The 18,577-nt window shown below is 39.5% G+C and overlaps 1 protein-coding gene across 1 annotated transcript in view; it reads right to left on the bottom strand.

Moving 5' to 3' along the window:
• NEO1 (neogenin 1) overlaps window positions 1–18,577 on the bottom strand; it is a 234,430-nt gene that overhangs the window by 54,253 nt on the left and 161,600 nt on the right. Inside the window, exons 8-12 of the mRNA XM_052646281.1 lie at window positions 15,030–15,249; window positions 8,298–8,452; window positions 4,006–4,154; window positions 3,455–3,593; window positions 545–594 (exon numbers count right to left, since the gene is read on the bottom strand). Of these exons, the coding sequence (XP_052502241.1) occupies window positions 545–594; window positions 3,455–3,593; window positions 4,006–4,154; window positions 8,298–8,452; window positions 15,030–15,249 (713 nt within the window). The remainder of the gene's footprint in view (window positions 1–544; window positions 595–3,454; window positions 3,594–4,005; window positions 4,155–8,297; window positions 8,453–15,029; window positions 15,250–18,577) is intronic.

The following is an 18,577-nucleotide window of genomic DNA, read 5'->3' as shown; positions in this document are numbered from 1 at the left end:
TCATCAGCTGACTGTTTCTTCAAAGAAAAGGAGTCTCAGATTACTTTTTGAAAGGACTGCCTGTCTCAGTTGTCTATGCAGCCCAGGAGGGGCTCTGGGCACCTGAGAGGCACACGTGGTCTTCAGGGCACAGTGAACTTGCCCAGGAGAGCTGGCTACAGCAGTGCAACCATAGGACAGATGTCTGTCTGCCTTTGACTCACTCTGGGTTCACCTCACAATACTAAATGGCTCCAGTATCATAAACCTCATCACCAAGGTACTGGATGTTGAAGGTCTATAACGCCATGGTTTACATAATAATAGCAGCATACTTGCAGAAAGGCTAAAGTAGTTTTGGCATTAGAGAAAGGCAGTAAAATTAAACAGAATAAACCAAAGTTGGCATCTAAGTCTAGCTTTAAACTGGCAAGTGTATTATCTATGTCGCTTTCTTTCTCTGCTTGATTATGCTTGTTTTGATAGAGAATCTCCCTCTTTATAAGTCCTCCTGAGGCCTAACAGGCTACCAGTAAAAATGAACGACAGCAATATAAAGTTTTACCTTTGAATTTCTTACTTCTAAAGACAGATTCTGAGGAGCAGCACTGGGAACTGCACAGACCAAAAAAAAAAAACAGAAAGGAAATGAAAAAAAAATTTAAATTTCAATTACATCATGTGACTGTTCTTGGCCAGACCTTATAGAAATGCGCATCTCAAACATTGATACGCAACCTGAAAGTCTAACCCAGGAGCCAGTGTCCTCATGTTGACGGCAGTATTTGGATAAGGTGTGGCCATATATAAGTCATTTAAAATGAGACATTCACATATACACATCCATACCCAAGTCAGGATATACCTTTGGGAAGTCAGATACTTATTTCAAGGATATGATGATGACTCTAAACTTTTCTAGAGCCCAATTATATTCTGAACCTTCAATGTATTCTTCTGAATATGCTTGGGAATAGTTATCTTTATTTTGGGGTACAATTTCTGGAAATGAGCCTAATGAATATGGGAAGTGAATCAGCTGGGTAGTATCATTAGGAGTCCAAAGTGTGATGTACACAAATCAACAACCTTGGCTTTCTTGTGGGATTCCTAAACTGGTTTTGAAGGCAGTTTCAAGGAGAGCAAAGAGTTGTTAAACAATGGAAGTCCAGTTAAGTAACCATTTGGCTTCTGAAGGCAACTATATAGCAGGAAATAGTCATTCAGATGTGAGAGGTTTGGGACTATTAGTTACAAAACAGCTGTATAACTAGTTTCTCACATATTAGAAAATAAGACAGGGTATCTCAAAGTTTATTGTACATATGCCCTCCAGTGTCTTCTTTTGTAGTAACTATAGAAAGAAAAAAATTTAAGAAAACTTGATTAGTTTCTTCTCCAACCACAAAATGCTGACTTTAGCTTTTCTCTCCTAATCCACACATGGAAATTTCTCCCTTCCATTCTGACACTTGGTGACCAGACACGTAACTCAGTGCCCACTGTGGTGTAGTCTTCTGGAGGACAGAGAGGATAGAGATCTCTCAAGCCAGAGATTCAGAGGGCCTGGAGAAGGACTTCTCCATTTGTGTTCTGAAAAAAGGCCATGGATGGTTTCAGTCATCTCCTTTTTAAGAACTTCTGACTCAGCTGCAGAGGCACCAACATAATTGTTGTTGCTGTCTTCTCTTTCAACATCACCACCACCATCACAGCTAGGATCTGCTTCATGTTCCTACATGGCAGGTAGTTTAATCCTTACAACAATCCTACAAAGGAGTTTCTTTATTATCTCACTTTATAGATGACAAAAAAAACAGCTGCAGCTCTGGGGAGTCAACTTGCTCAAGGTATTTGTTTCAACTGGTATAAGAACCAAGATTTCTCTTCCTCCCAAGTGCTGCCCTTCACCAACCACGCTGAGACACATTCAGTTCCTGCAACAGGCACTGTAGTCAGCATGCCAACCCACTTGATGCAGTTAGAAGTGGCTCATGGGTGGATTTAAAAGTCTATGTTAAACACAGGCTAACCAAAATACAGTCTGCATTTATTTCCCCCAACTTTTTATCCTGAAAAATTTTAAGTGCAAAGAGTGGGCAAGAATACAATGAACACCATATACTCTTCCTGCATTTACCACTTGTTAATATTCTGCCACATAAGCTTTATTTCTCTCATTATATTTATACATATTTACCTATGTACATATTGTTTCTGGAGAGCTGGGAGACAGTTACAGTCATTATGATACTTCACCCTTAAATACTACAGTATGTATCTCCTAAGAAAACATTCTCCAACAAAATTATAATACAATGATCACATTACAATCTAATCAGCACAAAACTATTATCTAATATACCTAACAACGTATCTAATTTTTAATACTGACTGATACTATACCAACCTAATCATTAAGTAATTGTACCAAGAGTGTCTTTATACTGTTTTTACTCCCAGATTCAGGAATCAAAGATTAAACATGTTTTATTTTATTCTATGTGTCTTTACTTTTCTTTAATCCTATAATGACTCCTCTTTTTAGTTTCTTTCATTAGACTAATATTTTCTAAGAATTCAAGCTAGTTTTTTTTTTGCAGAATGTCCACCAATTTGGATGTATGTCTCGTTGTTTCATCACGATCATACTTAAAACATTTTTGGCAGGGATACGACACAAGTGAAATAGATGAAGCTATGTCTTTCTTAATGCAACACATCACATGATGTCAGTCTGCTCCAACGGTGATGTGATGTCTCACCACTTGTTTAAAGGAGTCAAATTACAGCTCTTAAAACTTGTTTAGACATTCAGTGTAAAGGCTATAACATATACACACATTTTTAGGAAAAAGACATTTTTGAAACATTTGGATTTAGCTGAGTTTCAGGATATAATATATACATTAAGTGCAATGAACTGTTATTTTCTGTTCTACTCTAAAAAATATCTTTTAAAAAAATGTGGGTCTTGACCTACTCAGTTTCACTGGCAAGCTGTACTTTGAAAACCACTACTTTAGGCCATGGGTCTAAGCAAATAACAGTGAGATATAAACTGTCACAAAATAATTAAGGAGTTAAAAGACCTATTTGGCATGGAAATATAATTGCTATGTAGAGTAAGGCCAGCCTTCCAATAGCCTTGGATGATCTGTTCTATGAATAAGCAATAACACTCACTTATACAAAAAAATCTACTAAAAATAAAATACCAAGAAGCTATTCAAGTACCAGGTACTACATGTTCTATGACCTCTCAAGGGATTTTTATAGCCACCCAATGAAGCTGGTATTATCTAAATTTCACATGTAAGGAAACACGCTCAGACATGTAAAGTGACTTGACTGAAGTCACACTACCAGAACTGGTATGTGAACCAAATCTTCTTGATATCGAAGCCCATGATCTTGTTACTATGCCACCAGGGCCCCCAAGCTCGGGATTCTGTTCCAGAGGAAGAAAACTCACCATCTGAAAAAGTTCGAACAGCAACATCTTGTGTGGAGACTCCAGGACCATGTTTATTGTAGGCCACCACTCGGAAGCTATACTCTGTATACTTTTTCAATCCGTTAATGGTGTGGGAGTGACTCGAAACATCAACATCCTTAAGTAAAATAAAACACACACACATACACACACATATATATATATACACACACACATATATATATACAACTCAAGCCAAAAGAAATGAAGCAAATAATAAACTATACAAATTCTATATTTGACACGATGCAGATTTTTATCCCTCTTACAGAACGTTATTTCAATAGTCAAAGCAAATTTATCATAAACACTGGCAATTTGCTGAGAAATACTTCTTAATAATGTTTAGTGACCGCTGATGGCAAAAACTACAGAATGAACCTTGGTATTAAGAAACAGAATTTATCAACTCATCATTTCTTATACATATTTTTTCCTCAGATTTCTAGACAAGCAGGTATTGAGTTTTTGAAGTACATTTCAAATCTACTACTCCAATCAATGCATTAGAAAAAGGCTTGATGTTATACCTGTTCTTTATCAGTCCCTTTTTCCATGTAGTACAGTTTGTAATTCTGAATTTCCCCATTTCCAGACAACGGTGTTTCCCAGGTGACAGTGATGGAAGTAGGTGAAGTTGCATGCGCTCGGATGTTGGGCGCCGGGCCAGGGAGCTGAACTAGAAAGATTTCAAGATGGCAAGATATCAGTAAAATTTACTGTACCTCTCAAGACCACTCTCAGCAATAATGGCACCCTGGCTATGTCTGCAAAACAATAAAAACAATTAAACTAAGAAAACAAGTGATTTGACTTAAGAGGTTTCAGAATAATACATAATTAAATGATTTCCCTCTTCATGACCCCAAAACCAAAAAATATCTGTCAAATATCTCAAATTTATTCAAAGAAAAAAGTGAACACTGAAGAATTCTTGTGGTTTATAAAATCCTATTTTGCAGCAGGACTGCAGCACACAAAGGCAGACATCACAGAAAGGAGCCTTCTCTTGACAGCCTATGGGGATACAATGAATGATGGACAGAGGCCCTGCCCACAGAGAACTCCAGTCTAGAGGGAAGTCAGACATACAGTTACAAAGAAGATCATAAGTGCTGGCAGATTAGGCAACAACTGTAATGAAAATGGAAAGAAGAGAGTATATAATTCTGCTCTGGGTAGGGTAGTTAGGAAAGGGAAGGACTGAAGCAGACTTAGGGAGCAGAAAGAATGAACAGTTTTCTCAGACATCAAAGGAGGTACTGCTCTAGTCAATGGGGGTGACAGATGAGAAAACAGCGTTATATGGTTCAGGCTGAAACAGGGATTAGATAACAGGATACAGAATGCTATAAAGGATGACAAGAGCCAGATAAGGCCCTACTCTGAGTCTGGATCATTTATTTCTTCTAGGTGTTAGATAATTACTGAAAAATTATGAGCAGGAATATGACAAGACATGACCAGATTTGCCTTTAGAATGAGCATATGAACGCATGTACAGAAGAAAAACAGCAAGGGAATAAGACTGGATAAACACTCATTTTAAAAAGAGCTACCATTTATTGATGTTTGCTATCAGTCCAGCAGTAAGTGCTTTACATGTATGTGACTAGAAGACCCCATGAGTAACTGACCAATCATCTGCCCAGTTTACATCCTTTTTCACTATATTCTTTTTGTCTGACTGTCAGGTTCCAGTCCCAATTTATATACAAATCCTGGGCAGCTGCCCGTGTCTACACTTTGGTGGACTCTCTGCATCTGAAAATCATTTCTCTGGTGCCAGCACTTTTGTAACAGACATCCATTAGACTTAAGGAAAGGGGAAAAAAAACCTAACAAAATGGAAAACAAACTGGCTTTCTTAAATAACAGCATGACAGCTTAAGATTAGTTCAGCTACCAAAGTAGAGAAACCTGAATATGGTTATTCTGACAGTTGTTTGCTTTATTTAGTCATGAATCATGTTATTCACTTAATGTTAAGAGCATATTTTGCACAGCCTGACAGGTGGGATTTGTCACACTTCTGCTGCTATGGAAAACTTTCCTCTAACTTTTTAAAAGGAAAGGAAAACAGAACAAATTCCCTTAAAATCACTTTCAGCATATTTGCTGGTTAAACATAGGCAAATATGATCCTAAAAAAGGCACTAATAAATTCTTTTGTCTATACAGTGGCATTAAAACATGTGAAAAAATTTAAGTTGGCTTGAAAAGCTAAAAATGTAAAATATTTTCCAAGGGCTGACTCTTAACACTTTGGCTTGCCCCACCCGCGCCCCAGGCTGAACACATCCAGATGAAATCTCTTTCCACTGACTCCTCTTTTGCCAAAACATGTTAATAGTCACTCTGCACCCCCTAAACAGTCTCCCCAGAAGCTGTTGCTCCTTCCATCTATATTCTTCAGTTCAGTCGTTCAGTCATGTAAAACTCTTTGTGATGCCACGGACTGCAGCACACTAGTCTTCCCTGTCCATCACCAACTCCCGGGGCTTACTCAAACTCATGTCCATCGAGTTGGTGCTGCCATCCAACCATCTCATCCTCTCTCGTCCCCTTCTCCTCCTGCCTTCAGTCTTTCTCAGCATTAGGGTCTTTTCTAAGTCAGTTCTTTTCTGAGTCAGTTCTTTGCATCAGGTGGTCAAAGTATTGGAGCTTCAGCTTCAGCATCAGTTCTTCCAATGAATATTCAGGAATGATTTCCTTTACTTCTGACTGGTTTGATCTCCTCGCAGTCCAAGGGACTCTCAAGAGTCTTCTCCAACACCATAGTTCAAAAGCATCCATCCTTTGGCTCTCAGCTTTCTTCATGGTCCCACTCTCATACCTATATTCTTAGCCACTTTCCTTTAATCAAACTCCCTTGAATAAATGATCACAGTACTGCCCATTTACCACTCCTTGTCAGTCCTTGTCTGGCACCAGACTGTTTTGTGAACAGAAGTCTTACTCATCTTTACCTCTTGCTGCCTAGCACAGTGCCTGGCACATGGCAGGCACTCAGGAAGCCTCTTCTCTCATCTCTAACTTGACAGTGCCCCTTTTAGTTCTGTAATTCCCAGCAGTCTGACTTTAGGTGCTGAAGTGATCAAGAAAGCCACTGGTTCTTCCCAAAGGCAAACGTGAGTACGTACAGACACACACATATTTTCATGTACCTTCAGAAGTTCCACGGCCCCGGGATGGAACCCTTGCACTGAATCAAATTCAGTGGTCTCTCTCATTTTCATCATGACTCACCCTGCATGGACACGGCTAATCCTAGCTTTGGGATTTGGTCAAGTGGTTTCCTTCCCCAAGAATGTTTGCTCTAAGCCAAATGCTTTAAGGCCAGCCCGGGGAAAACATGAAACAGATTTGATTTACCTAACTTTACAGTAACTGTTCCTTGTTCTGTATTTCATTATCTCTCATGAATGACACCTGTATGTGAGAATTAATGAAGGAAAATTGAGTCCGAAATCTAACAGATTGTTCCTGCTCTTATCTGAACACAGTAATTGTGAAACTCAACATCCTTTCCCTGTAGTGAGAACACATTCTTTCCTTAAATCAGCACCCCCACCCTCTACCCGGGTCTCTTTGGGTCCTCTTGTTGTTGCCTGGGTTTGATTCCTGACCTTTAATGCCCTGTTACAGAGATGATGAATGGCCTCCTATCTTGACTGCTCATTCTTTAAAGGGAGGATTCCTGTCCTGTCCCCTGCATCTCTGATAGCTTGTGCAGGGCCTGGTAGAGGAAGTCCTCAGTAACTGTTTGATGGGTGAACGATTTACTGCAGCATTAGAAAGTGAAATTCCACAGCTTCTTGACTTTTCTTATTCCACCCATCAGGCAGAGTCCTTAAATTATTTCCATAGTTTCAGTGGTAAATACATTTAATCTGTTTAGTACCCTAGTCAGTAGCTTCCTCAAATTTATCACCCATGGCCCTCAGCTACAGTAAAATTTTTGTTACTGCAAATTTGTTAACACAGAAACACTAGTGCAGTTAATAGGAAAAGAAAACTGGAGAAGGCTCCCCAAAACAACAATGGCTTCAAAAAAACAATGGCTTGTGTTAAAAGAAGGTACAAGTGTAGAAGAAAGCTTCCTGAGAAAAGCATTAATTCTAAATTTGACTGCTTCTCATAATTTCTGACCTATGGTTTAAAAAACCAAAACTTAAGACATAGAAGACATTTATAAAGTAAATCACTTGACACTAATTTCAGTTGGAAAAATCTTAAGAAATGTAACTGGAAGTAACATTACTTGGCACAAAAGACAACAGGTCCAAGGTAAAACCTTGAAGAGATTTCGAAGAGTATGGTATGTATAAAGACCAGGGCAATTCCACTGATAATAACTATTAAATACCTATTTCCTGTGTGAGGTACTGCATTAGACATGGTGGGAAATAAAAGGACAACAAATACTCTGTCTTTGCCATAAAATTAATGAAATATATTCATAACCATAATTCAAGGAAGATGTACAACAATACATCTCGTAACTTAAATAATACATAATGTACCTTAGGACTGTAGAAAAAAATATTAGATAAGATCAGAGGAAGATTTTAGGATGGCATCTGAACTGGGTCCAAAGAATCAGTAAAATTTGGGCGTCTTCCAGCAGAATTATATTGTCATACACTATTTGCTGCTGTTTGATGCAGTTAACTTGATCTCCTGTAACTGATTCACTAAGATCCCTGAAAGTGAGGCACTGTTATCTCCTGCACACCTATGGTATGCCAGGCTATACCTAAGATAGCCCTTCATACAGGTCTTGCTACAGGTGGGGCTGACAGACAGGTGGGAGACTTACCCTCAGGCTGTGTTTCTACCCGTAGTGGAGCTGAACTCTCTCCAGAGCCATGCTTATTTTGAGCCATAACTCTAAAGATGTACACTGTTGCTGGCATTAGGTTTTGAATGGTCACCTGCATTTCTCCTGGGCGACTGGTATTCTCAACACGTTCCCTTTGGATAAACAGGGATTTGGAAAGAAATAACATTGATTATGGAAATTTCTAGAATGTGCAGTTTCATTTGCATTGCAATATCTATAGATACCACACTACATCAAAATCTTAACAAATTTAAGTCAAATTAACTCTCAAAAAAAGGAAAGTTTTAGGGGTGGAATGGCGCATGGAATATGGACACTGGTTAACAGCAATGTCACACATGTCTGAGAAGTCGCTGATGTTCTTGCTTAAACATCACTGATATTGTTGGTCATAATCACAACTTCCTTTCAAGAGTCTTCTCAGTGCCATCTCAAATAGGGTAGCTAGTCACCAATTTTGTACACTTTAACAATCACTGAGTTTTAAGGGGCTATGTTTAGGGAAACAAACAGAAGGTGATTATAGGTATGATCCAATTTTCACAGAAAATATCAAAGAATGTTGCATATCTTCTGGATAATAAACTTTTAATAAAAGGAAAATTAGAGATTATCACTTAAAACTGGGAACAAAACATTAAAAATTTAAATGAATCTATAAAATAAGCTAATAACTATTCTGATTTTTACAATCTATTTCTTATTTCTTAAAAAATTATTTTCAAACTGATCTGAAATATTTTAACAAATCTTATCACAAATGGTGCAAATGGCTAGTGGTCTGGTGTTATGAGATGAAAACATAAAGGGAGTTATCAGGTTCTTTAAAACAGGTGGCTTTCAGGCTCTATTTTTGGGGTCTGTGTGTCTACAATAATTATGCTCAGTGTACTGTGCTCACTATAACAAAGACTGTATTTGCATTTGTTTTAGACAAATAGCTGGTTTTTTTTTTTTAAGAATTACTGATTATGTAAGGAAAGATCTGTGTCTATCTTGAGAGGGTCATAAAAGGGCCCAAAACTACTTTGTGGGAGAAATTATTTGAAATTACCTAAAAATCTATTGAATTAAATTCTTACTTTAAAATATTGATAATTTTCCCTGAAATTTGTTTAAATAAATGGTTAAACAAACTGATTAAAATTTGTTAAGTTCTACATAACCATATGCCAATTTGTCTGATTGTATGTGAATGCATTTTAGAGATTCAAGTGTTTTTCAACAAACAGTACCCACCCACATCATATTTATAGAGGCTGCTTGTCTATAGTCAGCTCCACTGGAAAATATCATGGTAACAAAAGTTACTGCTCAGAGACTCTTGAGATATCTATTGATATTTTCTCTTCAGCTAAACCTCTCGGTCACAAGATTTAGTAGAGCATCAGTTGATTTCCTATGATGTGAGGTTTCTGACATTCAATCCAATCCCAAATGACTGCTGTCTAAAACAAAGTATGGTATGTGACACTTGACACTTTACTAAACTAAAAGCTCAGTGCCAGAGCACAGATTAGTTTGTTTTGCTCACTGCGCATCAAAGTTTAAACAAGACCTTTCTGAGAAAGACAGTGAAAGGGGCACTATTTTACTTTAAATTGAAGTGAGAGAGTGTTTCATTCGTGTTCACGTACTACAGAAGCACTAGCAGAAGGTTCATACACTGAAGCAGCATCACAAATGTACATGGAATGAATGAATGGAAATTTGCCTTCTAATGTGTAAATTTTATACAGGAATGATATCATCTTTATCTTTTTGTCTGTTCCTATGTAAAAGAGGGGCTTCCCTGGTGGCTCAATGGTAAAGAATTCACCTATCAATGCAGTAAATGAGGGTTTGATCCCTGGGTTGGGAAGATCTTCTGAAGAAGGAAATGGCAACCCACTCCAGTATTCTTATTTGGGAAATTCCCTGGACAGAGGAGCTTGACGGACTACAGTCCACGAGATCACAAAAGAGTTGAATACAAACGACTTAGTGGCTAACCAACAACAACGTAAAAGGGGAAAAAAAACCTAGAACAAATTTCTACAGAAGCATTATGATAAGAAAAAATTAATGGTAGATATGATTCCCTAAGATCAAACATCTAACACTCGAAAAAACTTCTAACAGTAGACTGACTGATCTGAGGTCACAGAACCAAGTCTGTCTGGAAATAAAACTGACTTCAGGGAATATTTGGGGTGAGTTATGAAGGACAATTTCATAAATATGTGAGGTTCCAATGGGAGTTAGGTTAGAATGTCTTAGCTAAGAGTCAAAAAAAAAGAAAAAGGTATATTTTGTACCAAGACAGTGATGGGTAAGAACTCGGGAGCTCCAATTCTAGTTCTGGCAATACTGCTGGCTTGCAAAGTCACTTTCTGGGTTTGTTTCTTCATGTATTAAATGAAAGAATGAGCCCAGAGTGGTGAACTTCTTCTTAAAGGGCTTGATAGTAAGTATTTACAGGCCAAGACACAAAATGAAAAATATTACCCACCATCTCCACAGTTAAAGATCTATGTATAACTTTACAGCTGGCCCTCCCTATCCACAGTTCTGTAATGCGGATTCAACCAACTGTGGATCCTGCAGTACTGTACTACAAATTTACTGAGAAAAATCCACATGTAAGTGGCCAAGTGCAATTCAAACCCATGTTGTTCAAGGGTCAACTGTAGTTATTTATATAACCTATTAAAGTGTAACCACTTGAAAAATGTAAAATTTATCCTTAGGTCTTGGGCCATAAAAACAAGTTTGACTTGGCCCACGGTATATAGTTGGATGATCCTGGAGCAGACTAACAGATTTCTAAGGCTGCATGCTAAGTTGCTTCAGTCATGTCGGACTCTATGCGCCCTACGGACTGTGGCCTACCAGGCTCCTCTGTTCATGGGGATTCTCCAGGCAAGAATACTGGAGTGGGTTGCCCTGCCCTCCTCTAGGGGATCTTCCCGACCCAGGGATTGAACCTGCGTCTCTTAACGTCTTCTGCACTGGCAGGCCGGTTCTTTACCACAAGCACTACCTGGGAAGCCCTTATCCAATTCTGAAAGTGAGAGTTGCTCAATCTTGTCCAACTCTTTGCAACCCCAAGGACTATACAGTCCATGGAATTCTCCAGGCCAGAATACTGGAGTGGGTAGCCCTTCCTTACTCCAGGGGATCTTCCCAACCCAGGGATCGAACCTAGGTCTTCCGTGTTACAGGCAGGTTCTTTACCAGCTGAGTCATGACGGAAGCCCAATTATAAATGCTATTAATTTATGGAATAACTTACTCTGTACTTTCCACTTAGTGGTTAATAGAAAATACTGCTGTTTAAAGGCATTGGAAACAAAAGTGAATATTTCACAGGTAAAATGGCAGAGGAAGGGCCCTTTGAAATTTCAGGAAGCATCTGCCTGCAATGCAGGAGACCTGCGTTCGATGCCTGGGTTGGGAAGATCCCCTGGCGAAGGAAATGGCAACCCACTCCAGTATTCTTGTCTGGAGAATCCCATGGATGGAGGAGCCTGCTGGGCTACAGTCCACGGGGTCGCAAAGAGTCGGACACGATTGAGTGACTTCACTTACTTGCTTACAGTACCCAATTGACTCATACAGCTCATTAACAAGGCACATAGTGCCCCCTGGTGGTTGAATTATCAGATGCAAGAAGTAGGGGAATTGCAGGCAGTGGCATATACCCTCCCATCGAAAGGTTGTTAAGTCTATGAATATAATACATTACCTTCAATTTTTAGATGGGACAATGTAAACTTATAAAGATTAAATAAATTTTGTTTATAAAACAAGTAACGGGAATTTAGTCTGACTCAGTGTTACTTCTATTTCTTCACTGCTTCTATTCAGAAATCATGATCTCAACGTAATGAGATAGCAAAAATTATTACTACAATCTCCAAGAATCTTCCTTTGAAATATTCCCCCGATTTACTGTTCCAAGTCACTGCTCTCATCTTCATCTAGGCCTACCACATGCCTGTGTGTGTGTGTTTAGTTGCTCAGTTATGTTTAATTCTTCACGACCCCATGGACTGTAACCCACCAGGTTCCTCTGTCTGTGGAATTCTCCAGGCAATAATACTAGAGTGGGTTGCTATTCCCTTTTCCAGGGGATCTTCTCAACCCAGGGATTGAATCTGGGTTTCATGCATTGTGGGAAGATTCTTTACTGACTTCCCACCAGGGAAGAAGCCCCACCACATGTTTAGATCAACCTAACTACTGCTGATCTGTCTCCCTGACTCCCCCACTCTTCTCTAATCTTGTGTAGAACCTGCCAAGAACTGCTACTAAAAGCTGCTTAATAAAACCACCTGCACACTTGCTCAGCAGTCTGAAATGGTCCCTTCTTAATTGATCATGTCCAGATTCTTACTTGCATTTTAACACCTGGCTCCAAACTTCCTTCCACTTTATTATAATCTCTTACTAATTCTGACCAAAAACTCTAGGCCAAAGCTTTCTTACTTTTCCATCTTTCCAACAACAGACACACAAAATGGATCCTCTTTATGTATATTGATAATTGCCTTGTCCTCCTACTCCTGCCAATTGATAGAAATGATTTCTATGCTTTTTTCTAATATACTTAACAAGTTTTAAAAATATGTTTTGATACATTTGTAACATTGTTATACACAGACAAAGATATAACTTTTATTCTTTCTACTAAATGGGGGTTAATTATCAACATTATTTTTTGAATAATTATTATTTTTCCACCGTCTGAAATTACTCACTCAACAAGTATTTATTAAGTGCTACTGATAAGCCAGGCTCTGTTCTAGGTGATGGCGATACTCTACTGAACAAGACAAACGCAATGAATGCGTTAATAAAAAGAGAACATTTCTGAGTGTTACATGTTCTGGGAAAAAAACAAAAACATAAAAGCTAAAAAACAAAACATGGTGGTATGTTACAGTGATGTTCCAGAAAATGTTTAACAACTGGCTCTGGTTTGTAGCACTTGTCACTGTAAATACTCCCCCATGCTCAACTTAGAGCTACCGGGTCATCACTGGGTTTGCAAAATTTCCTGAAAATTTAACAATTGGCTTGGGAACAAGCCACCAAGTGCCCCAGGGTGTGACAGTGACCAAGAGGCTATGTTGGGTGGGTAGTCATGGAAGACCCTAGAAGAGACCTTCTGAGGATGATGGACAAGGAGCCAGACAGTTGTTTGCAAAGGAAATGCAATCCTGGTAGAAGGAACAACAAGGCCTTCTCCTAGAAGCAAAGACCCTGTCATGTATGTAAGACTGCTTCTGAGCAATTACGAAAAGCTTCTGTCCTTCTGTGAAACCCTATGGACTTTGCAATGGGATTTGAAAGTCTACTGGAAACATTTCAAGACAGGTGCTGTTTGGTAGTCATATCTTGCCTTTCTGTGACTAGCAGGACGTTTCCTTATCGCTGTAACTGCAAAACATCCACTGCAGTGTTCAGATGAACACTCCATTACCCTGTGAGCAGCGCAATCCATCTGACTCAAATTATGTCACTCACTTACATGTCTCAAGAGTCTCAACCCAAGGGGCATTGACTTGACTAAGGTACCTATACCTTCTGAACTTGCCAGTTTGGTATTAAATACAATATATATCAAATGTAAGCACCCTAGCAGAAATACAAGCTTAACTGCATGGGCCAAAGCCCTAACCCAAACAGGTATTTCAGCTTTCTTATTCTGGTGTGAAGTAACAGCACCATGAAGGGGTCTACTCAGCAATGTTAAGAATACACAGTCAGCACGTGGTGTGGGGCCTCCCAAAGAGTGGATGACTGGCTGGGAAAACAACATAAACACACATAAAATAACAGAAGAGTGACAACTACAGCGGTATCAGATCATGTGCTATCATAACTAAGTGCCAGTATCAGTGGCACAAATATACACAGAAGAGAAAGGCTACATGTGCTGAAAGAGTACAGGAAGATTTATGAGGGCTCCATTGGGCTTAATCTGAGCCAAGAAAGATTAACTGAATTTTATAGTGGTGGTTGAGAAACGGGAAAGGGGCAAGTGACCAAAGAGAAAATGGGGGAAAAAAAACGCTGCAGAGTGACAGGAATTAGACTGGTTTCGTCAGAAAGTGAGTTACCTAGGGTTAAAGGAAAATAAGGTTGGTTAGATAAAATACAGGTAGACTGTGTCGTGAAGTAGCCTGGTGATTCTGGAAAATCTCCAAAAGCAATGGAGAGGCAATGTGAGTTCCTGAAAGAAGTGGCGATGGAGAGGAATGTAATGAAAATACTGTTTTAGGAAAACGGCTCACTTAGTAATCTTGTGTCATCAAGCAGACCCCTTAAGCTCAGCAGCCCACAACTGCTTAAGGGTGCAGGCAGATATAACTCCCTTAATTTCTAGAATCTGAAAGTTCTAAGTAAGACATAGCCTATAGGTTGTACTTGACTAATCATATTGAAAAGGGTATTCTTGGTTACATTTTAATATTTCTACTTAAATACCTTTATTTACCCTCTCCCCAAGTCATCTCAGAAAGGCAGGAAAGAATACCAGGACCTTTGTCTGTTTAGGGATTTACTTATCATGACCTACGACTAGAAATGACATATCTCTGTGACCACATTTTCTGGACTTAAAGCTGGTACAGATTCTGCACAGCAGAGAGTCAGGATGGGCACAACTAGTCTTGGGAGGACAAGATGCAACCAACTGGCTCCAGACGTACAGGCACTTACCTAGCAATCCCCTCCTTGGTGTAGAAGACAGAGTAGGTAAGGTTGTCCCCGTGAGGATCTGATGCAGGTGTCCGCCACGTCAATTTGATGAAGCGGGTAGAGACCAGAGAGGCCACGACATCCCGTGGAGCTGAAGGCAGTGGTCCAGTTGTGGCTGGTGCTAGATGGTCAGTAGTGGCACTGGTCAGTGAAGTGGGAGGTAATGTTGGGATGGCAACATCTTGTCATGTGCAAATATTGGGGAATATGAAGGGCAAACCATGACGGTTTTAAAAAAGAGAACAGAAAAAACAAAAAACAAAAAAAGAAATAAACAAAACCACGATGGGAAATAAAATAAAATGAATGAACATAAAAAAGGCCATTAAACTGAAGGCTACCATGCAGGCCAGGGGTAACTACTGAAAACTAATGGGCACCAGTCAAGACACAGCACCGCAGAGCAAGCAGACTTTCTGGTCACTGTGATGGCTGTGGGTGAGGGCAAGGGAGGGTGCAGCTTAGGACAGGACATCTCACAGGGGCACACGCCAGCGCCCAAGGCATTTTCTCCAGTTCTGAAAGCAGCATGCAACCTCTGCCAAATTTTTGCATGTGTAAGTCTTATATGTGATAAAAAACCTCAGTATTTTTTTCCCACTTTATCAAATATTGAACAATGTGTGTAGTATGGCTGAGCCTAGTTACACTTACCTTGGGCCCCAGACTATCGTGACCTCACTTGCAGAGCTGTGTATGCCTCTAGCTCTGCAGGAGTTCAAAAGTCACATCTTCAAGTGAAATCTAACATTAAAGTCTGCTCTCTGTGGTTGGCAATACCCAGCAAAGTTTGATAACCTTCCTCAATTCACTAAGTTACAGTTCATTTGCCGTCTTATCAATTCATTTGATTACAACAGTATAATATCTTGAATCACAAATTCCAAAGCCACACAAACACAATACATATTGTTTTGTGCTTACACAAAGTACATTGTTCCATCTGTTTGGTACACTCCTCACTACCAAGTAACAGATTACAACTGCTAGCAGACTTCAGGGACTCAAGGGGACAGATGAAGCAGATGGCAAACCAGAGCTCTGCTGTTCAAATGCTTGTCTGTATGTCCCTTCTGTTGCAGGACACTCTGATTTTAGAAGTCCATTCCTAATATACACCTAAAATATCCTTCACCTTGCAGCACACGTTCAATCGCACAATTTTAATTTTAATCTCACAATTTTCAAATGAAGGGATTCATTAGAAATGTGTCGTAACTTTAACGGGGAAGTTAGAAGAAGAGAGGCAGACGGGGAAATAGGAAAATTCTGGACCTCATTTCAATGAAATAGTAGGAAAACCACCTCCCGAAAGTGTCTGTGAACTACGAGAGAATCTTTTAAACTGAGGTAGTCTAAATGAATATGCCAGTGAGAATAAACACTCCAAGGGAAAGGACAGAGGAAGACCAATGTAAAATCTCCCTACAGCTACCATTTATTGAGCACTTTCTACATGGCATTCTGGCTCTCTGTATGAAAGTGTTAGTCACTCAGTCATGTCTGACTCTTTGCCACCCCATGGACTGTATCCCTCCAAGCGCCTCTGTCCATGGAATTCTCCAGGAAAGAATACTGGAGTGGGTTGCCATTCCCTTCTCCAGAGGATATTCCTGACCCAGAGATCGAACACGGGTCTCCTACATTGCAGGTGGATTCTTTACTGTCTAAGCTATCAGGATTCTTTATGTGGACTCATTTAGTCTTTACAACCTTATGAAATAGGTACTATCACTGTATCTCTGTATTATATATGGAGACTACATTTAAAAGGGCTAAATCGCTGTTCCTAGGAATAGGAAGTGGTGGAGTGTTAAAACCAACCATAGTTTTTAGCTTAAGAGACCTCTGGATTTAGTCAATAGGAGTTTTTAGCCGTGGTCATGCCATTCAGGGTAATGGCAGTGGTCAGGGGCTCCTGCTTCTTTTTGTCAGTTCCCCCCTGCCTGCAAATCCCATGAAGGCAATGCAAAGGGCCAGGACAAATGCCTGCATATGCACTAGGTGTTACAAGAGAAAAATCACTGATTTTGTGAGATTTACCACTTTTATAGCAAGGGAAAGCAAGCTCTAGACAAAGAATAGACCTGCTGTGGATATCTAATTTGATTCTGTTGTGCTTTTTATGGCTTCGGTCTTTAAAAAGATACTGAAACTTGTTTTGTGTCCCAACATATGGATTATCCTGACAACTGTCCCATATATGCTCGAAAAGAATCTGTATCTGTAGTCGTTGGGTGGAGAGTCTGTAATGTTAGCTAGGCCAAGCTGACTGAGAGGATCGTTTAAGTCCTCTGTATTCTTTTTAACTTTTTCTAATTATCAGTTTTTGAGAGCAAGATATTGAAATCTCCCACTATTATCACTGACTTACGTATTTCTTTTTTGAAAATAACAACTACAAATGCATATACATACAACAACAAAGCCCCAAAATATATGCATCCAAAGAAATCTGGGAAAACTCAAATATTTGGAAATGAAGCGATCCATGAGTCAGTCAAAGAAGAAACCACAAGAAATAAAAAATTTAACACTTTTAAACTGAATGAAATGAAAATACAACATATTAAAAACAAAGACATGCAATTAAAGCAGTGCTTAGAGGGAAATTAAGATGTCTTTATCAGAAGAAAAGTCTCATGTGAATTATCTAAGCTTTTACCTTACTGAAGAGTATTGATCTTAAGCATTTTTACACACGAAAAGGTAACCGTACGAGGTAAAGGATGTGTTAACTAACGTAACTGTTGGAATGTTTTCACAGTGTATATGTATCAAATGATTATATTGCACACTTCAAATATATTACCATTTATTTGTCAACTGAAGTGAAGTGAAAGTCACTCAGTTGTGTCTGACTCTTTGCGACCCCACTGACTGTTCATGGAATTCTCCAGGCCAGAATACTGGAGTGGGTAGCCTTTCCCTTCTCCAGGGGATCTTCCCAACCCAGGGATCGAACCCAGGTTTCCCACATTGCAGGCGGACTCTTTACCAGCTGAGCCACCAGGGAAGCACAAGAATAATGGAGTGGGTAGCCTATCCCTTTTCCAGCAGATCTTCTTGATTCAGGAATCAAATTGGGTCTCCTTCACTGCAGGCGGATTCTTTACTAACTGAGCTCTCAGGGGAGCCAATTTGTCAATTATACCGCAACACAAATGGAAAAATTTAATTTTATCCATATTCTTAAAAAAACACAAGATTAATAAATCAAGGGAAGATGTTGTTTTTGTCGTTCAGTTGCTTAGTGGTGTCTAACTCTGCAACCCCATAGACTGCATCAAGCCAGGCTTCCCTGTCCATCACCAACTCCTGGAGCTTGCTCAAACTCATGTCCATTGAGTCAGTGATTCCATCCAACCATCTCGTCCTCTGTTGCTCCCTTCTCCTCCTGCCTTCGATCTTTCCCAGCACCAAGGTCTTTTCCAATGAGTTGGCTCTCATTTTCCAATGAGGTGGCCAAAGTACTGGAGCTTCAGCTTCAGCATCAGTCCTTCCAATGA

The sequence above is a fragment of the Budorcas taxicolor genome, chromosome 10, assembly GCF_023091745.1.
Source record: "Budorcas taxicolor isolate Tak-1 chromosome 10, Takin1.1, whole genome shotgun sequence".
Taxonomy (NCBI): domain Eukaryota; kingdom Metazoa; phylum Chordata; class Mammalia; order Artiodactyla; family Bovidae; genus Budorcas; species Budorcas taxicolor.
The sequence above is the reverse complement of the archived record's forward strand: the minus strand, read 5'-3'. Positions and strand labels throughout refer to the sequence as shown.